The sequence below is a fragment of the Amblyraja radiata genome, chromosome 1, assembly GCF_010909765.2.
Source record: "Amblyraja radiata isolate CabotCenter1 chromosome 1, sAmbRad1.1.pri, whole genome shotgun sequence".
NCBI lineage: Eukaryota > Metazoa > Chordata > Chondrichthyes > Rajiformes > Rajidae > Amblyraja > Amblyraja radiata.
In genome coordinates this window covers 140403179-140428939 of record NC_045956.1, presented here as the reverse complement: position 1 = coordinate 140428939, position 25761 = coordinate 140403179, and the positions used below count along the sequence as shown (strand labels likewise).

The 25761-nt window shown below is 43.7% G+C and overlaps 1 protein-coding gene across 2 annotated transcripts in view; it reads left to right on the top strand.

The window, feature by feature from the left end:
* LOC116979786 (gamma-secretase subunit Aph-1b-like) overlaps positions 1 to 25761 on the top strand; it is a 48597-nt gene that overhangs the window by 21911 nt on the left and 925 nt on the right. For both annotated transcript variants that reach the window (XM_033031601.1, XM_033031591.1), the window contains 4 exons: positions 9112 to 9185; positions 11508 to 11630; positions 21799 to 21926; positions 25218 to 25341. In XM_033031601.1, coding sequence (XP_032887492.1) covers positions 9112 to 9185; positions 11508 to 11630; positions 21799 to 21926; positions 25218 to 25341 — 449 coding nt within the window. The remainder of the gene's footprint in view (positions 1 to 9111; positions 9186 to 11507; positions 11631 to 21798; positions 21927 to 25217; positions 25342 to 25761) is intronic.

Here is a 25761-nt window from a genome sequence, read left to right as displayed (position 1 = left end):
GTCTTTTAAATGTTGTTATTGTACCTGCCTCGACTACCTCCTCTGGCAGCTTATTCCATATACCCACCTCTGAGTGAAAAAGTTGTCCCTCAAGATAGGTACGTGCATATGCAACATAGAAACATAGAAAATTGGTGCGGGAGGAGACCATTCGACCACTCGAGCCAGCACCGTCATTCAATATGATCATGGCTGATTATCCAAAACCAGTACCTCGTTTCTGCTTTTCCCCCATATCCCTTGATCCTTTAGACCTAAGAGCTAAATCTAACTCTCTCTTGAAAACATCCAGTGAATTGGCCTCCTGCCTTCGGTGGCAGAGAATTCCACAGATTTACAACTCTGGGTGAAAAAGTTTTCCTCATCTCAGTCCTAAATGGCCAACCTCTTATTTTTATACCATTACCCCTGGTTCTGGACTCTCCCAACAGGGGACATTTTTCCTGCACCTAGCCTGTCCAATCCCTTAAGAAATGTGTATGTTTCTATAAGATTCCCTCTCATCCTTCTAAATTCCAGTGAATACAAGCCCAGTCGACCCATTCTTTCATCATATGTCTGGCCATTCCGGGAACTAACCTGGTGACCCTACACTGCACTCCCTCAATAGCAAGAATGTCCTTCCTCAAATAAGGAGATGAAAACTGCACATAATACTCCAGGTGTGGTCTCACCAGGGCCCTGTACAACTGCAGTAGGACCTCCTTGCTCCGATACTCATCCTCTCGCTATGAAGGCCAGCATACTATTTGCTTTCTTCACTGCCTGCTGTACCTGCATGCTTACTTTCAGTGACTGATGTATAAGGACACCCAAGTGATAGAATGATACAGTGTGGAAACAGGCCCTTCGGCAGAAAACTTGCCAACTCTGGCCAACAATGTCCCAGCTACACTAGTCCCACTTGGGTGCGCTTGGCCTATATTCCTCCAAACCTGTCCTATCCATGTATTTGTCTAATTGTTTCTTAAACGATGGGATAGTCCCAGCCTCAACTACCTCCTCTGGCAGCTTGTTCCATACACCCACCACCCTTTGTGTGAAAAAGTTACCCCTCCGATTCCTATTAAATATTTTCCCCTTTACCTTGAACCTATGTCCTCTAGTCCTCGATTTCCCTATTCTGGGCAAGAGACTCTGCATTTACTCGATCTATTCCTCTCATGATTTTGTATTCATCTATAAGATCTCCCCTCATCCTCCTGCGCTCCATGGAATAGAAACCCAGCCTACTCAACCTCTCCCTATAGCTCATACCCTCTAGTTCTGGCAACATCCTCGTAAATCTTTTCTGAATCCTTTCGAGCTTGACAATATCTTTCCTATAACATGGTTCCCAGAACTGAGCACAATATTCTAAATGTGGTCTCACCAACATCTTATAGAACTGCAACATGACCTCCATCAACCATTCCTCCACCCACCTGGCCAATTGATCCAGATCCTGCTGCAATCTTTCACAACCATCTTCACTATCTGCAAAATCACTAACTTTTGTATTATCAGGAAACTTGCTAATCTTGCCCTGTATGTTCTCATCCAAATCATTGATGTAGATGACAAATAAGAACGGGCCCAGCACCGAACCCTGAGGCACACCACTAGTGACAGGCGTCCAGTCCGAGAAGCAACTTGCCACCATCACCCTCTGCTTTCTTCCATGGAGCCAATTTGCTATTCATTTAGCTATCTCTCCTTGGATCCCATGCGATCTAACCTTCCAGATCAGCATACCATGCGGAACCTTGTCGAATGCCTTACTGAAATCCGTGTACTCAACGTCTACAGTTTTGCCCTCATCGACCTTTTTGGTCATGTCTTCAAAAAAATCAATCAGGTTTGTGAGACACGAGCTCTCATGTACAAAACCAAACGATGGGGTATCTTGGATGCTGACTATCCCTAATCAGACCTTGCCAATCCAAATACCTGTATAATCTATCCCTCAGAATACTCTGGTAACTTTCCAACTACAGATATTAAGCTCACCGGCCTATAGTTCCCAGCATTTTTTCTACAGCCCTTCGTGAAAAGAGGCACAGCATTTGCCACCCTCCAGTCTTCCGGTACCTTTCCTGATTTAAGGACGACTCGTAAATTTCAACCAGGGCTCCTGCAATTTCTTCTCCAGTTTACCGCAATGTCCTCGGATATATCTGATCAAGCCCTTTCCTAATCTTGACACCATTCAGATAATAATCTGCCTTCTTGTACTTGCCACCAAAGTGGATGTGTGAGCAAGTGCGAGCATTTATCCACATGATACTGCATCTGCAATGCATCTGCCCACTCACCCAACCTATCCAAGTCATCCTGCAGCCTCATAGCATCCTCCTCGCAGCTCACACTGCCACCCAGCTTTGTGTCATCTGCAAACTTGGAGATGTTACATTTAATTCCCTTGTCTAAATCGTCAACATATATTGGAAATAACTGGGGTCCCAGCACTGAGCCTTGCGGCACCCCACTGGTCTCTGCCTGCTATTCTGAAAAGGACCCGTTAATTCCTACTCTTTGCTTCCTGTCTGCCAACCAGTTCTATCCATGTCAATACCCTACCCCCAATACCATGTGCTCTAATTTTACACACTAATCTCTTATGTGGGACCTTGTCAAAGGGTTTTTAGAAGTCCAGATATACCTCACCCATTGGTTTATTATCCATTCTACTCGTTACATCCTCAAAAAATTCCAGAAGATTAGTCAAGCATGATTTCCCCTTCATAAATCCATCCATCCATATGATAGGTTTAGAGGGATTTGGGCCAAATGCAATCAAATGAGACTAGCTTAGTCAGCATGGATGAGTTGGGCTGAAGGGCTTGTTTCCATACTGTATGATTCTATTACTGTATCTGAAATCTCTATAACCCTTTCATCAAATATGTGTCCTCTGGTTCTTAATTCCCATAACCTGAGTTAAAGACACTGCATTCACCCTAACAACTCTCCTCATGATTTTGTACACCTTTATAAGATCACCTCTTTGCTCCCTCACTGCTGGACACCTCGCTGCACCCGCTCTGCTGGACAACCTCTGCTCCCTCACCGCTGGATACTCTCTCCACCTGCACCGCTGGACACCTCTCTGCACCCTCACTGCTGGACACCCCTCTTCACCTTCTCTGCTGGACACCTCTCTGCACCCTCACCCTCAGAGACGACCTCTCTGCTGCTTCCTGCAGCTGCTCGGGCTCCTCATCATGCTCAAATACTCAACTCTGCAACTGATTGGTCTCTTCAACAACCACATCCCATCCTGCATCCAAGTCATTAAACAGCTTAGACTTCTACGTCGACCCCGTTTCATCCACAGAGGCTCTCGACGCAAGCTTGTTTACTTCAACCACGGACACTCCATTCCATCCATCTGCTCACTACCACGCTCTGCCCCCCTCAACCGCGTCACCCCCCATCCCAGCTGACTGCACGCACTGTCAACTGGGACAACTTCAGATCTCTCCAGCCTGCCCCCATCCCTCCACCCTCTCACAATGCCAACTTTGCCCTCCTCAACACCAGGTCACTCAACAACAAAGCCCTTGCCCTCCATGAACTAATCCTTGACAACACTCTGGACTTCCTTCTGCTCACTGAGACCTGGCAACAACCCAATGTCTTCTTGTATTGTATTGTATTCTATTCAAATTTATTGTCATTGTCTCAGTTAGAGACAACGAAATGAATTTCCCTTACAGGCAGTATCATAAAAATAAAAATAAATAAATAATATTAAATAATAAAACATATTAAAAATAAAATAGAATTAAAAAAAAGCACAAACAGTGAAAGTCCACGACACAACATAACACAGTGGCACCAAGGTGAGGAAGGCACCATAGTCCAGCCAGCCTCCACTCCGTTCTTCCCAGATGTTCACTCGTGGTCGAGGCCTTCCTAGCACCCGCAGTCGCCGCCCCGGGTGGCCCGATGTTCAGGCCCTCACGCTGGGGTGGTGGAACGCCGATGCCGAACCCCGACGGTGAACATCCTCCTCAGCGGCCCGGACCTCCTGATCAGCCGCCTCCTGCAGCCGGAGTCCGCAGCTCCCGTGTCCGCAGGCCGAGCCGGGCAGAGTCGCAGGACCCCGCGCTGTCCATCAGCGCCGCCCGCGTTGGGAGCTCTGCAAACCGCAGCTCCATGATGTCGGTGCCACAGGTCCAGCACTCCGGGCTCCAGACGGCGATCCCGGTAAGGCATCGCCAGCCCCGCGATGTATCAGCGCTGTCCCGCCGCTGCTGGAGCTCTGGTCGATCCCGGTCGATCTGGTCGATCCCGGCAGGAAAGGCCACGCTAATCCAGTAGGTAGGCCGCTGGGGGGGGGGGGGAGCGAGGACGCGACTCGAATAATAGTTGCGTCTTCACCAGGAAGCGGCTGAAGGACGGTATCCCCCGCACCGTACCCTCTTCCCCCACATAAAAACACAAAAAACCCACAAAAAAACACACTTTTACATAACTAAACGTAAAAAGATACCGGGCTGTAGGTGGAGGCTGCTGGCACCAGCGCCACCGGAAGTACATCCCTCAATCAAGCATCCCCACCTGGATTTAATTACATTTCCAAACCCCGCCCCTCCCGCCATGGAGGTGGCCTCGCTGTTATTTTCAACCAGAACTTTCGGATCACTGAACTCACCCTCCCCCCAGTAGCATCATTTGAATTCCTCGCCTTCAAAGCCCTTTCCTCCATGACAGTCATCCTCATTTACCGGCCACCTAAACCAAACCCCTCCTTCCTATCTGACTTCACTGAACTCCTCAAACTTGCCTCATCCCTCTCCCCACGTCTGCTGCTACTTGGTGACTTAAATATTCACATGGGCTCCCCCACCTGCAAGCTCGCATCTGAATTCGCCTTTTACCTTGACAACTTCTCTCTCACTCAGCACGTCACCTTTCCCACTCATGACAAAGGTCACATCCTTGACCTGGTCTGCTCCACAAATCAACCGGTACTCGACCTCCATCCATGCCTCTTCCCCCTCTCTGATCATAAGCTTATACAGTTCACCATCCCTTCTCCGACACCTCGCCCCCGCTTCCTCCGAGAAATCACCTTCCGTAATCTAAAATCCATCGATCCCCACCATCTCTCTGACCTGCTCTCCACCACTCTCCCCCTGGACTCAACCCCCATCTCACCTGATGATCTCACAAACCATCTCAACTCCACCTTGGTCCTCATTCTGGCCCCCCTCAAAACAAGAACCGTAACTTTCAACACATCTTCACCCTGGTACACACCAGCACTTCGTAAGCTGAAGCAGACTGGTCGCCGACTTGAACGACTCACAAAGAAATCATCTCTTACAGTCCACCTTGAAGCTTACAAACTCCACCTCACTGACTACAAAGATGCCCTCATTGCTGCAAAATCTGCCTACCTCTCCTCCATATTCACCGACCACTGCCTAAACCACAGAACCCTCTTCTCCACAGTGGGCAACCTCCTCAAGCCTCGAGCCAACACTCTCCCTACCTCTACTCCGGATCTCTGCAACTCATCCCTCCACTTTTTCGCTGATAAAATCAGCACCATCTATCAATCTTTATCCCCTGTACCCGACTCCCCAGCATCTACTCCACCACCTACCAAGGCCTCTCGTTTCAACATCTCCACTGACCTCCTTACCCCTCCTCCACACTGCTTCCTCTCCCAGTTTGACCTGATCACCCCTACTGAAATCTCCAAATTCATCAGCTCTTCCAAACCCACTACCTGCTCCCTCGACCCTCTGCCCACTCCCCTGCTGAAGTCCTTCCTCCCCGTTCTCTGCCCCTACCTCACTAATCTCTTCAACTCCTCATTGTCCCCTCCGCTTTCAAAACTGCTGCTGTCACACCAATCTTAAAGAAACCTGGTCTTGATCCCTCCTCTCTCATTAACTACCGCCCAATCTCAAACCTCCCCTTTCTTTCAAAAACCCTGGAGCGTATATTGTTGCGTCACAACATCATTCCCACCTCCTTGCGTATAACCTATTTGAACCTCTCCAATCTGGCTTTCGCCCCCTCCATAGCACAGAAACTGCTCTCCTCAAAGTCCTCAACGACCTCCTCACCTCTGCTGACACTGGTTCCCTCAACATCCTCATCCTCCTCGACCTGAGCGCAGCCTTCGATACAGTGAACCATAACATCCTGCTCACCAGACTCAAAGACCTCGGCATTGAAGGTTCTGCACTCAGCTGGCTCCGTTCCTACCTTTCCAACAGATCCCACTTCATCTCTCTCCATAACCACACCTCTGCTACAGCCACAGTCACTCAAGGCATTCCCCAAGGCTCCGTACTCGGCCCCCTCCTCTTCATCATCTACATCCTCCCCCTTGGTCAGATACTCCGCCACTTCAACCTGGACTTCCACTGTTACGCCGATGACACCCAGATCTACCTCGGCACCAAATCCCCTCACAACCCCCCCCCCCTCTCCCATATCAACTCCTGTTTGTCAGCTATAAAAACCTGGATGCAACATAACTTCCTCAAACTCAACAGTGATAAAACAGAATTCCTCCTCATAGGCTCCAAATCCACACTCAGCAAAATCAATAACCCCACTCTCACCATCGACGGCACCACTGTCTCCCCATCTCCCCAGGCCCGCAACCTTGGCGTGATCTTTGATTCCACCGTCTCCCTTGAGCCTCACATCCGCCATGTCATTAAAACCTTCTTTCAGCTCCGCAACATCGCCAAAATCAGACCCTCTCTCACACCTCCCGCTGCTGAAAGACTCATCCATGCCTTCATCTCTTCCCGACTGGACTACTGCAACTCGCTTCTCCTTGGCATCAGCTCCACCTACATCAACCGACTCCAACTGGTCCAGAACGCAGCCGCCCGACTCATCACCCACACCAAATCCTGGCATCACATCACTCCAGTCCTCAAACAACTTCACTGGCTTCCCATCTCCCACCGGATCACCTACAAAATCCTGGTCCTCACCTACAAAGCCCTCCACCATCTGGCCCCCCCATATCTCACTGACCTCCTCTCCCCCTACCAACCCTCACGGTCCCTCAGATCCACATCAGCCGGTCTCCTCTCCATCCACAAGTCCAACCTCCGCAGTTTTGGGGACAGAGCCTTCTCCAGGGCAGCTCCCAGGCTCTGGAACTCCCTCCCCCAACTGATCCGCAATTCCGTGTCCCTCACCATCTTCCAGTCCCGCCTCAAGACCCATCTCTTCACCTCTGCCTATCCTTAGCCCCACGTCCCCCTCCCTTTTCACCTGTGCTTGAATTGCCTCATATTGTGTTTTGAACTGAATTCTGTCTTTAATTTGTGTACTAGTCATGTCTCTACTATTTATTTCATTCCCTTACATGTTTTTCCTCTACTTGCTAAATTTTTGTAAGGTGTCCTTGAGACTCTTGAAAGGCGCCCATAAATAAAATTTATTATTATTATTATCCCTTAGCCCCCTGCGTTGCAATGAAAAAAGGCCTAGCTTGCCCAATCTCTCCCTACAGGTCAGCCCCTCGTGTTTTTGCAACTTCTTTGTGAATCTTTTCTGCACTCTTTCCAAATTAATAACATCCATCCTACAGCAGGGTGACAAAATTGAACGCTTTATTCCAAATACTGCCTCACCAATGTCTTGTACTACTGTAACATAACATGTTAACATCTGCACTTAATACGCTGACTGGATTTAGGCCAATGTACCAATAAACTTTACCATCCTATCTACCTGTGATGTTACTTTCAGGTAACTGTGTACGGTACTCCAAGATCCCTCTGCTCTACAAAAATCCCAATTGCCCTACTATTTACTGTGAAGGTCCTGCTCTGGTTTGACTTCCCTAAATTCAATCCTTCATACTTATCTGCATTGAACTCCATTAGCCATTCCTCAATCCACTTGCCCAGCTGATCAAAATCCTGCTGTAAGTTTTTGATAACCTTCTTCACTGTCTGCAATATCTTTATTAGTGTCATCTGCAAACTTACTAATCATACCTTGCACATTCTCATCCAAATTGTTTATGTAAACTGTAAACAGCAATGATCCCTCAGGCACACCACTGGTCACAAGCCTCCAGGTGAGGGATGATCTTCTAGAGGTGTATAAAATCATGAGGGGGATGTGTAGCGTGAATGCACGGAGCCTTTTACCCAGGGCAGGGGAATAAAAAAAACATAGGACATAGATTTAATGTCAGTGGGGCAAGATTTAGTTTTAGTTTTAAAGATATAGAGTGGAAACTGGTCTTTCGGCCCTTCAAGTCCACGCTGACCAATGATCACCCTTACACGTTCTATCCAACACTCCAGGGACACCATACAGAAGCCAATTAACATAAACCTGCATATCTTTGGAATGTGGGAGGAAACCTGAGCGCTTAGAAAACCCACGCGGTCACAGGGAGAACACACACAAACTCCATATAGACTGCACTCGTAGTCATGATCGAACCTGGGCCTCTGGCACTGTAAGACAGCAACTCTACCGCTGTGCCACCCTTAATGAGAACCAGAATGGCAACGTGTGCACTCAGTGGTGGGTATATGGAACGAGTTGCCAGAAGAGGAAGTTGAGGCAGATGCGAGAGCAGCATTTCAAAGATACTTGGACAGGGACATGGATAGGAAATATTTAGAGGAATATGTACTGAGTATGGATAAGTGGGACTCGCTTAGATGGGACATTAGCTGGCATGGAGTTAGTCCAAAGGGCATATTTTCACGCTGTATGACTTGACATCTCTAGCCCTCCCTCTCGTGCATTGAAACTGCCTGTGTGAATGGGGTTATTAAAGCCTCTGAATCTATGAATCAGTGACCCAAATTGAGGAGGAGATGATGAAAAATAAAAATGATCAGCCTTCAAAATTATATTAAATATTATAGCAAATACTTAATATTTGCAAATCAGTTTTATTTAACTGTCACATTTATTTGTCACTTGGCCTTGTCATTTTTCATTTGCCTTGTCAGTTTCTCCATCTCTTTAAAAAATTGTATTTGTCAGCAAAGTTCCAGAAAGTAAGTTCACATTTTGTTATTTGTGTTTTGTTTGTGTATTGGTGTTTATCTTCCCAAAATGAACATCTGTTTTTAAGGAGTAGATCACCAATTTGTGTTTTTTAATTATTTTTAGAAAAGCAAACGAAGGTTTAGCAGCACTAAGTGAAGATGGAAAGTCACCTTTGTCAGTCCAGCAAATGGCTTATGGTGAGCAATACTTTTATTGAAAAAATTAATGAGACTTTCCATTGTTAAGACCACTGTAGGCTTTATTCCATATGTTGAGCCAGATATTATTATCAAACAGCCGATTTTCAATCAAAGGTTCCTCAGGTTTTTTTTCTGAGGAGGCTCCGCTCTTTCAATGTCTGCAGTAAAATGCAGCTGATGTTCTACTAATCGGTGGTGGACAGTGCCATCTTCTTTGCATCATGTGCTGGGGCAGCAGGGCGAAGGCCGCGGACGCCAACAGACTCAACAAGCTCATCAGGAAGGCCGACTTCATCCTGGGAGTGGTGTTGGATACACTGGAGATGGTCTTGTAGGGGAGGATGCTCCTCAAACGCCGGAGCATCCTGGACAATACAACTCACCCCCTCCATGCCACACTGGTCAACCTGAGGAACACCTTCAGCAACAGACTGGTTCCACCTAAATGCAGCACAGAACACTACAAAAGATAAATTTTCCCTGTGGCTATCTAACTGTACAACACCTCCCCCTTCGGTCGTGGGGTAGAATGACTTCCCTAACCCCCCCCCCCCCCCCACCCCAATCTTTGCACATCCCAAATCCTGGACTTTCCCCATCGTGACTTTAATTTCATGTTTCATGTATCTTGTTGTGTTTTATGACTGTTGGCAGACCAATTTCCTGGAATAAATAAAGTTCTATCGTATCGTATCAAATTGAAAAATTGATTTTCCTATCATTTTGTCAGATTGGTTCAGGGCAGAGATAAATAAAATGAAAAATTAGTGGGTTACATAATTGCTGATTTTATTTTTTAGAATGTTGTTACTTAGTTCAGAACAATATAGTTTCTTATAGAAACATATAAAATTATAAAAGGACTGGACAAGCTAGATGCAGGAAAAATGTCCCCAATGTTGGGCAAGTCCAGAACCAGGGGCCACAGTCTTAGTATATCTTCCCAAAAAACGGGATGCCGTTTAAGACTGAGGTGAGAGAAAACATTTTCACCCAGAGAGTTGTGAATTTGTGGAATTCCCTGCCACAGAGGGCAGTGGAGGCCAAATCACTGGATGGATTTAAGAGAGAGTTAGATGGAGCTCTAGGGGCTAGTGGAATCAAGGGATATGGGGAGAAGGCAGGCACGGGTTATTGATTGGGGACGATCAGCCATGATCACAATGAATGGCGGTGCTGGCTCGAAGGGCCGAATGGCCTCCTCCTGCATCTATTTTCAATGTTTCTATGCTTCTAATATTCCACAATGAACAATCCAGCAGTGATTTGACAATGAAGGATAAATGTGTGAAAGAAGCCAGGGAGTACACGTCTGTGGAAACAGGAACTGCAGGTGCTGATTTACAACAAAAAGACAAAGTGCTGGGGTAACTCGGCAGGTCATGCAGCATCTTAGAAGAATAAGGATAGAAAACGTTTTGGGTTGGGATCCTTGGTTTCCTGAGGTATTGGTGCTGTAAATTGGTCTAAAATTCTAAGCTTCCCCCCAGTCTAGTTTCAGTCAAAAATCACTGAGTCAAGCACTTGCGCATCTAAACTTTATTTTGACAAAACACAATTACAGTTCCCACTACTGTACCTAACCACCGCGGGTTCGATCTGCATCTGCCTGTTCAAGCCCTCTAGGCCTCGCACAAACAGAGACACTCCAGAAGGTCACACTGTCCTGAGCACTCTCCCAGAAGATCGACACAGGACCTCGTGGCAGCTGACTTTTATAGGTCCCCAGACCTTGAGGGGCCGAACCACATGGGGGTTACAATCCAATTATAGATATCGATTAACCCCATACATGACAGATATTTCCCAAACCCAATAATACATTGTATTCAAACAGTGTTTCTCAGAGGAAACGAGCATCGCAACATTTGCCCTGATATGCAAGAAAACCAGACAAGGCTCAATACTTAATCCAATCAACATCCAGCAAAGTAAAGCTTTGCAACAATGTGTATGTCTGGTTTACATTCATCCAATCCATTCTATGCATTTTGCACCTAATTGTCAGGGTCTGCAGATGTTCCCATTCTCTTCCTGCAGCTCAGATCTGGGCTCTAGACAAACTGGCACCATTCTGCAGCTTGTCCCATTTCTACAGAAAGCACTTTTAAATTGACCAAATGGCCTAGCAGCCCAGAAGCCTTTACTCAATTTTAGGAGCCTAGCCTCTCCAATTTAACCAGGATTAACAGTGCAAGGCAAGCTATACTGTGATGAGAACTGATTATTGTTTGGGAAGTGAATATTTGGTTATTTTTCACTATATTTGTGCATAATATATGAAGTTGTGAATTAAATTTGTATTTTTAAATTTTCCAGTGGCAGGACTTGGATTTGGAATAATGAGTGGTGCTTTCTCTGTTGTCAACATACTAGCTGGCTCTGTGGGACCAGGAACTGTGGGAATATTTCATGATTCTCAGTATTATTTCCTCACATCAGGTAATTCTTAGTATTTCAATTAGTTTGTGTTGTTTTGAAAAGTATCTTTACCCTGCTACTTAGGAATGCTTTGCTACATATTGAAAATTAATGGTATGCACTTGATTAACTGACTATTAAAATCATTGGGACAGCATTGGAGTCAATAGTTAAAAGGATTTGGTTGCATACATTAGTAAATTATGAATGATGTTGTTTGAGGTGTTTACTGCTTCAAATGTCCATCTTGGCATCCGTAATGAAACATTGTAAGTAAATGTTCCATATTACTTGTGTATCCCAAGCTTCTGTTCTTCACTGTCTAGGAGAGTGTGTGCACATGTACAGATAATACAACGTGTGTTTATGCCAACTTTAATGACATACGCTTAGGTTCGTTGTTGACTTGACATGCCATGAAGAGGTGTTTTCTTTGTATAAGCTTTAGGGACTAAATTGTATTAATACTTGCACAGTGTTCGGACAGACTGTTTTGAAAACATCTGTATGTAGATTCCCAGGGCTTCTAATTAACAGTATTATCTCTGATCAATTTAGACTTACTGGTTCTGCAGGATTTTCCTGCCGTTGACAGGAAATGATTTCTCTCTGGGATACTTCTGGAATGAACCCCAGGAGCTAAATCTTTGGAGCTTTTCCTCCAATACAATTTGTTAAAGTAATTTTATCACTTTCTTTGTTAGTTATAAATGTATGATAGATTACACAAAAGGCTGTTAGACTCATGGCCGAGACCCATCCAGTCAATAGTAACAATGGTGGATGTGTTTAATGTTCATGCACGGACAGGCACCAATTTGTCATTGTACGCCAATGTATATTCCCACTAGTGTATCTTTCTGTTGTGGGGCAATATGCCTGGGAATGATCTAGGATTATAGGAGGAGCTGGTTGAATGGTGCAGTTCAATGAGTTTGTCATAATTTTGCTTTGAGCATGTTGTTGTGTTACTTGACCAGAGTTCATTGAATCATAGAATCATACAACACAGAATCAGGCCCTTATGCCTAACCCGTCCAAGCCGACTAAGATACTCTATTCAAGCTAGTGCCATTTGCTTGGCCTGGCCCATATCCCTCTAAACCTGTTCTATCCATTTCCTTATCGAAATGTGTGTTACTGGTGTTTTTGTACCTCAACTACTTCCTCTATCAGCTCATTCCATACACTCACTGCCTTCTGTGTTTTAAAAAGGTGACCCTCACATTCTATTCAATCCTTCCCCTATCCCCTTAAACCTATGATCCCCATTTTTTGATTCACCTACCCTTGGAAAACTACTCCATGCCTTCACCCTTTCTACTTCCCTCATGGTTTTGTACAGCTCTATAAGATCATTCCTCATCCTCCTGTGCTCAATTTCCCAATTACTCTCACAATTGCTTGCAAGGAAGACTTTGCACTCATCAATGGTATAATTTGCAGTGTTGAATGGGCTGGCCATGACTTTTGTTCGGTCTATTGTTGGTGCCTAGCACCTGTCCTGGTGGTTCATCTGGATTTATTCTACCATTGTGGTTTAATACAATTTAGTGACATGGTAGAGCTGCGAAACACTAAGGGGCAGAAAACGCTGGTGGGTGTTGTGTACAGGCCACCTAACAGTAGTAGTGAAGTTGGAGATGGTATCAAACAGGAAATTAGAAATGCGTGCGACAAAGGCAAAACCGTTATAAAGGGTGACTTCAATCTACATATAGATTGGGTGAATCAAATTGGCAGGGGTGCTGAGGAAGAGCATTTTTTGGAATGTATGCGGGATAGTTATCTAAATCAACATGTAGAGGAACCAACGAGAGAGCAGGCTATTTTAGACTGGGTATTGAGTAATGAGGAAGGGTTAGTTAGCAGTCTTGTTGTACGTGCCCCCTTGGGCAAGAGTGACCATAATATGGTTGAGTTCTTCATTAGGATGGAGAGTGACATTGTTAATTCAGAAACAATGGTTCTGAACTTAAAGAAAGGTAACTTTGAGGGTATGAGACGTGAATTGGCCAAGATTGACTGGCAATTAATTCTAAAAGGGTTGACGGTGGATATGCAATGGAAGACATTTAAAGACTGCATGGATGAACTACAAAAATTGTTCATCCCAGTTTGGCAAAAGAATAAATCAGGGAAGGTAGTGCATCCGTGGATAACAAGGGAAATCAGGGATAGTATCAAAGCGAAGGATGATGCGTACAAATTAGCCAGAAAAAGCAGCATACCGGAGGACTGGGAGAAATTCAGAGACCAGCAGAGGAGGACAAAGGGCTTAATTAGGAAAGGAAAAATAGATTATGAAAGAAAACTGGCAGGGAACATAAAAACTGACTGCAAAAGTTTTTATAGATATGTGAAAAGAAAGAGATTAGTTAAAACAAGTGTAGGTCCCTTGCAGTCAGAAACGGGTGAGTTGATCATGGGGAACAAGGATATGGCGGACCAATTGAATAACTACTTTGGTTCCGTCTTCACTAAGGAAGACATAAATAATCTGCCGGAAATAGCAGGGGACCGCGGGTCAAAGGAGTTGGAGGAATTGAGTGAAATCCAGGTTAGCCGGGAAGTGGTGTTGGGTAAATTAAATGGATTAAAGGCCGATAAATCCCCAGGGCCAGATAGGCTGCATCCCAGAGTACTTAAGGAAGTAGCTCCAGAAATAGTGGATGCATTAGTAATAATCTTTCAAAACTCTTTAGATTCTGGAGTAGTTCCTGAGGATTGGCGGGTAGAAAACGTAACCCCACTTTTTAAGAAGGGAGGGAGAGAGAAAACGGGGAATTACAGACCAGTTAGTCTAACATCGGTAGTGGGGAAACTGCTAGAGTCAGTTATTAAAGATGGGATAGCAGCACATTTGGAAAGTGGTGAAATCATTGGACAAAGTCAGCATGGATTTACAAATGGTAAATCATGTCTGAAGAATCTTATAGAATTTTTCGAGGATGTAACTAGTAGCGTGGATAGGGGAGAACCAGTGGATGTGGTGTATCTGGACTTCCAGAAGGCTTTCGACAAGGTCCCACATAAGAGATTAGTTTACAAACTTAAAGCACACGGCATTGGGGGTTCAGTATTGATGTGGATAGAGAACTGGCTGGCAAACAGGAAGCAAAGAGTAGGAGTAAACGGGTCCTTTTCACAATGGCAGGCAGTGACTAGTGGGGTACCGCAAGGCTCGGTGCTGGGACCCCAGCTATTTACAATATATATTAATGATCTGGATGAGGGAATTGAAGGCAATATCTCCAAGTTTGCGGATGACACTAAGCTGGGGGGCAGTGTTAGCTGTGAGGAGGATGCTAGGAGACTGCAAGGTGACTTGGATAGGCTGGGTGAGTGGGCAAATGTTTGGCAGATGCAGTATAATGTGGATAAATGTGAGGTTATCCATTTTGGTGGCAAAAACAGGAAAGCAGACTATTATCTAAATGGTGGCCGACTAGGAAAAGGGGAGATGCAGCGAGACCTGGGTGTCATGGTACACCAGTCATTGAAAGTGGGCATGCAGGTGCAGCAGGCAGTGAAGAAAGCGAATGGTATGTTAGCTTTCATAGCAAAAGGATTTGAGTATAGGAGCAGGGAGGTTCTACTGCAGTTGTACAGGGTCTTGGTGAGACCACACCTGGAGTATTGCGTACAGTTTTGGTCTCCAAATCTGAGGAAGGACATTATTGCCATATAGGGAGTGCAGAGAAGGTTCACCAGACTGATTCCTGGGATGTCAGGACTGTCTTATGAAGAAAGACTGGATAGACTTGGTTTATACTCTCTAGAATTTAGGAGATTGAGAGGGGATCTTATAGAAACTTACAAAATTCTTAAGGGGTTGGACAGGCTAGATGCAGGAAGATTGCTCCCGATGTTGGGGAAGTCCAGGACAAGGGGTCACAGCTTAAGGATAAGGGGGAAATCCTTTAAAACCGAGATGAGAAGAACTTTTTTCACACAGAGAGTGGTGAATCTCTGGAACTCCCTGCCACAGAGGGTAGTCGAGGCCAGTTCATTGGCTATATTTAAGAGGGAGTTAGATGTGGCCCTTGTGGCTAAGGGGATCAGAGGGTATGGAGAGAAGGCAGGTACGGGATACTGAGTTGGATGATCAGCCATGATCATATTGAATGGCGGTGCAGGCTCGAAGGGCCGAATGGCCTACTCCTGCACCTAATTTCTATGTTTCTATGTTTCTATGTTTAGGCATTTTCGAGAGTAGTTGAAAGTCGATATTCTTATTAGGTATTGCCACAATGATACAATAAAAAAATCTTGCCTGGTACCATAGCAAATTATACCATTGACAGGCAGTACAAAAGAGAAAACAAACCAGTGCAGGAAAAGGTGTGTATGAAAGAACTGCAGATGCTGGTTTAAATCGAAGATAGACACAAAATGCTGGAGTAACTCAGTGGGAGGAAAAAGTGCTGCAGCTACAGAGAAAGTGCAGATAAAAAAGTGCAAGGCAGATTGGAAGATTGGGAAATTTATCCCTAACATGATGTGTCCATTCATGAGTCTCAACAGTGGGGAAGCTGTTCTTTAATATGGTGGTAGGGGGGGGGGGGGGGGACAGAGAATAACCAGGGTATGAGTGGTCCTTGATCATGTTGGCTGCTTTCCTGAGCATGAAGTATAAATGATGGATCGGAGGCTTGTTTTGTTATGATGGACTGGGCTTTGTTCACAACTCACTGCAATTTACTGCGGTCTTGGGCAGAACCATTGTCAATCCCAGCAGTGTTGCATCCAGATTGGATGTTTCCCTGGTGTTTAGTTTAGTTTAGAGATACAGTGCAGAAACGGGCCCTTCTGCCCACCGATTCCGCACTGAACTTTGATCCCTGCACATTAACACTACCTTACACACACTAGGGACAATTTTACATTTATAACCATGCCAATTAACCTACAAACCTGTACGTCTTTGGAGTATGGGAGGAATCCACAGGTCACGGGGAGAACGAACAAACTCCGTACAGACAAGCACCCGTGGTCAGGATCGAACGTGGGTCTCTGGCGCTGTAAGGCAGTAGCTCTACCGCTGTGCCACCGTTCTGCCCGTATTTGTAGAAATTAGTCAGTATCATTGGAGACTTGTCCTTTGCCTTCTGAAGAAGTGTTGATTTTGGTGTGCTTTTATGCCTGATGTATCAATGTGATTGGACCAGGACACATTTTTGGAGATATTTACACCTGGAAACTCCTCCCTGCTTCCTGAAGTCAATGATCAGTTTGTCTGAACATCTGATTTAACTGATTAAGAATGGTGGTTTTCCTTATCGAGAAACATTGGTAAACAAGATGGATTTTCACAGCGATCTCTTAGATTCATTACTGAGGTAGATTTTTACTCTACGTTGAATTAACTGAATTTAAAATCCCCACCTGCCATTGCTGGGAATTAAATTAATGTCTCTGGTTACACAAGGCCACTGGATTACTAATTTAATAACATTATCGATATGTGGTTCTACAGCTTGGGTGTAAAGTCATTACAGTAGGCACAGTGTTAAATGGGTTTCAGTGAAGAAAGCATTAGAATTACATTGGATGTGTATGTTTAATAAATACTGCAGCTATTCAATCTGTTTGCACAATCTGACGATGGCTACAATGGAAAAAGCAAAATCTAATTATTAAACCATAAATTTCTGCCTGATCGTTACAAAATGGCCCACTCATTGTAAATTCTTTATTTTAATTAATAACATTATGATTAGCACTGAACAAAGAGAACAAAGTTGACTAATAATGATCAAAAAGCAGTGTTCATTATAGTGACCTTTTATTGAACTTTTTATTGAATGTGTGTGGATTGTGGTTAGTCTAAGGTGGATCAAAGGTAACAATCATATTTTGCCTGTAGTTAGACTTCAAGGTCAGCCACCCACCGGAAGGAAGGAGATATTATCAAGATGTCATAGAGTATATTTTGTGAAGTGTGAAAGTACATGTACTGCATACAACTGTAAAAGCGATTTACGTTCCTGACTTTAATCAGCAGTATACCAGTTGTCTTGAGTTCTCCAGTATCCACAGCAATATTGGAAATTCTTCATGCTGCAACATTTTTGGAAGAACAACATTTTAATTTAATTTAATCTTTAGTGAAAAATGCAGGCATTCTCCGACCTATGTAAGACCTCCGTTCTATGAATCCATACGTGTCAGATTTTAAGCAAGTCGGACTCACCATCTCCATCCCTTGCCGAAAAAACGTACTGAATACAAACTGTTTCAGCTACACTTACTTTGGCCCTGTACTGTAATGCAGTTTTATCATTGCTTATAATTTAGAGGGTTGTGTGCTTGAACTGCAGCTTCCAGAACCGTTACGCTCTTTTATCTTTTACATACCCCAAATGTAAAGACATTGTGTTACAATTGCCCTGCATGATGCATGGGTGGACATCAGATGGACTGTAGATAACAATATGGTAGTCATATGATCTAACAGCGTTGAAAATTACAACTGTATTCCTTGCTTCTCAGCTATTATTGGCTGGCTATGCTAAACAAAGCATCGGTCATTTGTTTGATAAATGTTTGGAGACCATAATAACTAATATCCCAGTGATTTTCCAGTGATTCTTACACCATTGCCCAGATGTAGTTCTGACAAATGTTGAGAAAGAATGTGATCCTAATTTCCTAAGGCACTGGAGTTTTAGTTAACAGGTGTTGTCAGATCTTTGTCCCTCGTGTGTGTAAGATAGTATTAGTGTGCGGGATAGTTAGTCAGTGGGCCGAGGAGCTTGTTTCCGCATTGTATCTCTAAACTAAACTGATGACACAAATCATTTGATGACATTTTGGGTTGGGACCCTTCTTCATGTCTTGTAGAAGGGTCCTGACCCAAAATGATGTTTTTTTCATTTCTTTTCACAGATGCCCCACCGTGTTCCTCAAGCAGTATGTATTTTTGCTCAAGATTCCTGCATCTGCTGTGTCTTGCGTTAACGCCAATCTATAATAGATTTTGTGTTCATTCTGAAATTGTGTAACTACTTCCTGGGCAGCTGTCGAATGGTTGTCGCAATAGTTTCAGGAGTGGTTGATGACATAACATTGCACACAGATAATGTTTCTCTACTCCTGCGCAATCTTCTGGAATGCCAATAATCTTGCATGGTTTCAAATTCTGTGCATGCAGTACACAATTCATGATGTGGCCAGTCTGCACCTATAATTACCTGAGTGGAATTTTATGACAATTTCATGTCATAATATTGTCTCGTTGAAATCTTTGTCAGACAGCATCCTACTTACCCTCTATTATACTCTCTTTAAAATTACAATAAAAAATAGTGCTGCAAACTAACATATCAGGTGGTAGCCCTCCTTTACCTTATGCAGTTTATTTCCTCAGAATTTTGTCAAAATTGTCGATTTTTTTTTTTTAAACCCAAGGAACATCAAGATTCTAAATAACAACTGCAAAAATGCACTTACAAAATAACTTTTATAGGAGAAAAAAATTCTGAGGTACTCAATCCAATGGTTCTCAAATTGAATGGCATGTTTGCATTAATGGAGTTTGTGGCAAGACTCTGGAAAATGTTGACCACTTCTAATGCCTTAGGAGCTACCTCTCAGCAAAGGCTGAAAGGGAGGTGGGGCAATTAATCTGTTTGCCAGCAAAACATTTGGTCATTTGGGGAAACGTAAGTTTGAAGGTCAAGATCTTGGATTTGAGCGGATCTCATGATCTACTGGGCAGTAGCGATACCTGCCCACCTACATAATGCCGAGACTGGGGCTACCAACAGCAGACATCTCAAGATGCTGGAATGGTATAACCACAAGTGTCTCTGGAAAATCCTCCAAATTCATTGAACATCAGTATCTTCTCCCAGGCCAATGTCTGTACCATCGAGGCCTTCGTGGTGCTGAGTTAGATCTGTTGAGCAAGCCACATAGTTTACATTCCTGACACTAAATTCTTAAAACAATCTATTCCAAGCTATGTCGTAGATAAGCAGGCAAACAAAGGAAAAGATTCAAGGACAATTGTCTGAATTTTGCTTGGATTATGCTTCAGTTTGAGCATTCATTTGGGATTTATTGTTTGATGAGTTATCTTCCAATGGCACACTAACTCCAGCCTCCCAGACAGCCTTGATCCACTTTCATTAAAGTCCATGGCTGGTGCCATGTCCCTGGGTCTACACTCATCATTGAAACATCTAGATGACAAGGATACCTACTTCAGACTCTTATTTATGGACTATAGCTCTACCTTTAACACCCTAATCCCAACCAAACTCATCTCCAATCTCCTGGACAAAGGAGTCAGCATCCCTGTCTGCTGCTGGTTTCATAACCTACTGAATGATAGACCATCTTCCATGATAATTCTCAACACAATGAGGATACCTTCTCAACCCCTTAATATACTCCCCATATACCGATAACTGTGCGGTCAAATTCTGCTCAAACTAGTGTGCCAATGGCACAGTAGTGAGCTTAATCTTGACCAATGGAAAGACAGAGTACAGGAAGGAGCTAGAGAGGTTTGTAAAATAGTGTAAAGACAACAACCTCTCCCTCAATGTCAAACGGCATAACAGCTTGAAAGCATGTACCACCAGATTCTGTAACAGTTTGTTCTCTGCTGTTATCAGATACTTTAGCTACTGAATGGTCCTCCCATAAGCTATATCTTCCAACCTACCTTATTGCAGATGTTACACTTTCTCTGTAATTGTAATGTTATAATGATGTTCACGTGTATAATAGGTCATCTATTTTGCAGAGTAAGGGGAAATATTACCAGGATATAGTATACTATATGCTTAATTGCGTTTGCTTACTCAGAATGGACGATATGCTGTGGAATAAATTGATATTCAGTATTTTATTCTTTCACTGTACTTCATACCACTAAGGAGTTGATTACAGGTTTAGACTTGCCTTCTGATAAAAGGAAAAAGCTACACTTCCTTAAAATGTCCTGAAAATAGGATTTACGAATTCATCACCATGTTCAAAAGTAGCTGAGTAGTGTGTACAACTGGAAGAAAACAGTTTGTTTAATCAAAAGTAAAGGGCATGTCCCACTTAGGAGACCTCCACAGCAACCTCTGGTGACCTTGTCCGCCACCCATGGTCGCCACGATGTCACAGGAGGTTTTGGTCACTCCCCCTAATGGTCGAAAGTGGTTTCCGCGTGGTCGAGGCTTCATCTAGGTTGCTGCTTTTTTTTCATCATGATTAAAACTGGCCTCGACTAAAAACAGCCTTTTGAAAAATCGATTATTTTTTAGTCGCAGGTCTAGACGTAGCTGGTTGTGATGCTAGTCGTAGGTAGTCAAAGGAGGTCGAAGGGCAGTGGAGTGGGGTCGCTATTTACTTACAGGCAGTCAAAGGCAGCTGTAGGCAATCTCCTTCGCTGACCGGCCATTTTGATTGGCTCATTGGAGTTTCACGACCTAGAAGACCCACCAGTAGGTAAAATGCCCGCTAAATTTATTATACTTCTTAAAACTGTCTCCACTCCTTCTCTCTCCCCCTCTCTCCCCTTCTTCCCCCCCCCCTCTCTCTCCCCCTTCTATCTCTCTTCTCTCTCCTTCTCTCCCCCCCACACGCTCTCTAAAGGACTTACCGTACTGTGGCAGCCGTTTACCTTCATCGTCATCGCGCAGACAGCGCTACTCCGCTCTCCATGGCCCCCACCTTCGTGATGTGTTTGTGTATGTGTGAGTGTGCGGTCTGTAGATGCAGCTCGCGCTTCGGTCGATCCAGCTCGCGGTCCGCGGCCGGTTGATCCAGCTCGTGGCTTTCCAGGCGAGTGCCCTCGAGCTTGAAGGTCGAAGGCACTCTTCAGGACTCGCAGATTGGGTGGCCCAAGAGGGACAGGCCCTTAAGTTGCCTTATCCTTCAAGCTTTTCAGATAACTAAATATAATGTGTTGCCTTGTGTCATGATGGGAATGGTACTACGGTTTGTGCTCCCATTGAGCTTACAGTTTAAAAATAAGGGGTTGCTTATTTACAATAGAGTAGAAGATTAAATAAAATCATTGAGGGTGATTTGGAATTTTCTTCTTCAAAGGCCAATGGAAGCAGTCTTTGGAGTCTAGTGAAGAAGTAACACTTCCTATTGACAAAATGCAGGTGTACGTAGCAGCTTATGATGCTTTCTTGCTGTATGTTCTGCTCCTAATCAACTATTCTCTGCTTTTCAGCTTTTATGACCATGGCCATCATACTGCTACATACATTCTGGAGTGTGTTGTTCTTTGATGGATGTGAGAATAAGCGATGGTGGGCTGTTGTAGCAGTGATCTCAACACACTTGCTAGTATCAGGACTGGTAAGTTTTCTATCCTTGAATCTCTTTTAGCCATTAGGCATGGAAATGCATAGAATGCAAAGAATTAAAGTGTGCCATTTCATTGTTTATGCTTCACTTAAATCTCCTCCCATCTTTCCTCATTACAACCCTCCATCCCCCATCATCAATTATTTTTCTAATATTATTATGTAATTTCAATTACTTAAGAATTCCCTTTGTATATGAAGTTCTTAGATTTGTTTTGCCTAGCTGAATTTAAATATAATCTTTATCACAGGATCAGATTTCTTTGATTATGACGGAATCTGCATAATTGCCATGTGCAACTAAATGACCCGTGTTGGAAAGATCCACTAAAGGATAATTAGTGGGGGGGGGGGGGGGGGGGCACATTGATGCAGCAAGTTGAACCGCTGCTTGGTAGCACCAGAGATCTGGATTCAATGCTGACCTTGGGTGTTTACACATAGTTTGCATATGCTCCTTGTGAACAGATGGTTTTCCTCCCAGTGTACCGACCGGTGTCTTCCTACATTCCCAAGAAGTGCAGAGTGAGATGCATGGGGAGATCAAGAAGGCTCTGCAGAGAGTAGTGCGTTCAGCCGAACGCACTATGGGAACTTCACTCGCCCCCCCTGCAGGAACTATACATCAGGAGGTGCAACTCCCGAGCCAATAAAATCATGGGAGACCCCTTCCACCCCTGCAACGGACTGTTCCAGCTGCTACGGTCAGGCAAACGCCTCCGTTGCCATGCTGTGAGAACGGAGAGGTTGCGAAAAAGCTTCTTTCCAGAGGCCATTAGGACTGTAAACTATCACCAGGGACTAACTTTAGTACCACTCTACTGCTTTTTTTTTAAATTGCTGTTTGTTTCCCTTTTTTCTTCCGCCCACAATATTTAATATGAAAAAGAATATGTGATTCTGTTTGTAGTTTGTTTGGTTGTTTGTGTTTTTGCTCAAAGTCCACGAGCATTGCCACTTTTCATTTCACTGCACATCTCGTATGTGTATGTCACGAATAAACTTGACTTAATTTGATTAACATAAGATTGGTGTAAATGAGTGACAGATATGAACATAGGCTGAAGGGCCTGTTTGTATTCTGAATCGCTCTAATACAGTAAACCGTTTTAATGGACCTCCATATAACGGAAGATAGACACAAAAAGCTGGAGTAACTCAACAGGTTGACCCGAAATGTCATTTATTCCTTTTCTCCAGAGATGCTGTCTAAACCGTGAGTTACTGCAACTTTTTGTGCCTATCTTCAGTGTAAACCAGCATCTGCTGTTCCTTGTTCAAAAGGGAACTGCAGATGCTGGAATATCGAAGGTACACAAAATTGTGTACCTTCAGACTGAAGAAGGGTTTCGGCCCGAAACGTCGCCTATTTCCTTCGCTCCATAGATGCTGCTGCACCCGCTGAGTTTCCCCAGCAATTTTGTGTACCTTCTGCTGTTCCTTCCTACTTTCTATAATGGATTTTGGTTATAGCAGACTATCCTGCCAAACCCCACCCCCCACCCCAACTCGCACCACCACCTGCTGTTTACAGCCCTGGCAACAAGGTTTCGCCAGCCGGCTCATGCTGCCTCCAGGCCAGACCTACTGCAGCAGCTGCCGGCCCACGGAGCCTTCTTGGCCGCATCCAAGCTGCACTGCCACTGCCAACCCTTGCCTGCACTCCATGACCATTGATTCTGCCGATCCTTGCCATATCCTTGCCTCATATTGTGTTTTGAATTGAATTCTGTCTTTAATTTGTGTACTAGTCATGTCTCTACTATTTATTTTTCCTCTACCTGCTAAATTTTTGTACGGTGTCCTTGAGACTCTTGAAAGGCGCCCATAAATAAAATTTATTATTATTATTATTATATCCCCGGCCACCAGCAAGCCGGGGCCATCAACTGGCCTGGATTCCAGGCCCAGTTCTGGATCGAGAGTTGCAAAAAGGGTCTTGATCCAAAACGTCATCTCTCTATGTTCTCCAGAGATGCTGCCCTGCTGAATTACTCCAGCACTTTGTGTCCTTTTGCGTATTAACCATCAACTGCATTTGTTTGTTTCCACTATTTATACAATGATAATACCTTACTCGGTATAGCGGACACTCAGCAATAAGACAAACCATTCCCCTCCCCCCTCCCCCTGCATGGTCTGTTATAACTAGCATTAACTATACAGTCCTTCATTTGTGTTAAATCAAATGAGAAATTTTCTGGGATGTTTAAGGAAGGCAGCACCACATTTGAGCTCAGTCTTGTTCTTGTGGCATCCATAAACCTAATGCTTGAAAACCTGAAAAGTCAGGAGCTCATTTGATGAGTGAGAACCCTGGAGGATATTATGGCTCAAAAATTCTGTGTGCTGCTGACGGTAGGTAACTTAAGAGCAATCCCATTTTAAGTAGCATGATATCGGACAACCAGAATTGAAATTCCTATGCTGAAAGTTCTACATTGTGCAGTTGAAAGTTATTTCCTCTTTTAAACTCTAGAATGCTATGTCAAACTTCGTATCCATTTGATCTTTTTTTTGGTCAAAGCATCGACATATTGGATTTTCCTGATCTATATACTTCACTGTTGCACCTCATGATATTTTTACCCATTGCTAAAAATAGCATGATAATTTTTATCGTTCAGTGTCACTGATAATTTTTTATTTAGTTTAGTTTAGAGATGCAGCACGGAAACAGGTCCTTCGTCCCACCGACCAGCGATACCCTACACACACTAGGGACAATTTTAAATTTATACCAAGCCAATTAACCTACAAACCTGTACGTCCTTGGAGTGTGGTTGGAAACCGAAGATCTGAGAGAAAACCCATGCAGGTCACGGGGAGAAGGTACAAACTCCGTAGACAGCACCCCGAGTTTGGATCGAACCTGGGTCTCTGGAGCTGTAATACAATACAATACAATACAATACCTTTTATTGTCATTTGAACCTCACATGAGGTTCAAACGAAATTTGGTTTCTGCAGCCATACAAAAAAAGAACCAAGACACACACCAACACAATTCAATTCACATAAACATCTATCACAGTGAGTCCTCCTCACTGTGATGGAAGGCAAAACTTAAACAGTAGCAGTAAGCAGTAGCTCTATCGCTACACCACCATGCTGCTCTTGACGCCTCCGTGCCACCCTTGTGATCAAAGAAGTTCACTTTCGATTACATGTTTATTGTCTTCTGCAGCTTTGCAATAGCTCTTGTATCTTAGAAGAGTGACATTGATATTTAAAGTTTAATATTAGAAGTAATTACTAATCTTTGTTCCTTCTTATCGCACAGACATTTCTGAATCCATTGTATGAAGGCAGTCTTATACCTGCATATCTAATAATGGTTCTTATGGCAGCTTGGGCTTACTTTACATCAGGTGGATCATTGCAAAATCTTCAAAACTTCTTCCTGTGTAAGTTGATGATTCCTATTGTATTAAATATAAAATCATAAACATTGTACCTGCTTAAAAAAACATTGTACCTGCTTAAATAATAATTGTACTGCATTGTAGAATGTTTGTGTAATAGGACCCATTTAAAGAGAACTCTCCAACAGATACTACAATAAAGACTAACGGAGGATGTTATAAAGATTTTGCAGAATGATTTAGGCCAATAATGCAATAATGGGAGACTGAATGCAATATATATTTACTGCTATCCATTGAAATTTGATGTGTTGGGTGCAATATATGTTGATGTTGAATGTTGAAAAATGTTAAAAAATTAGAATTGGTTTTCCATTGGATTGAAAATAAATAAGAATTTTAAATAAAATTAAATTCAATTAATTACAACTAATAAAATTGTAAAAATAGAATGAGTCCATT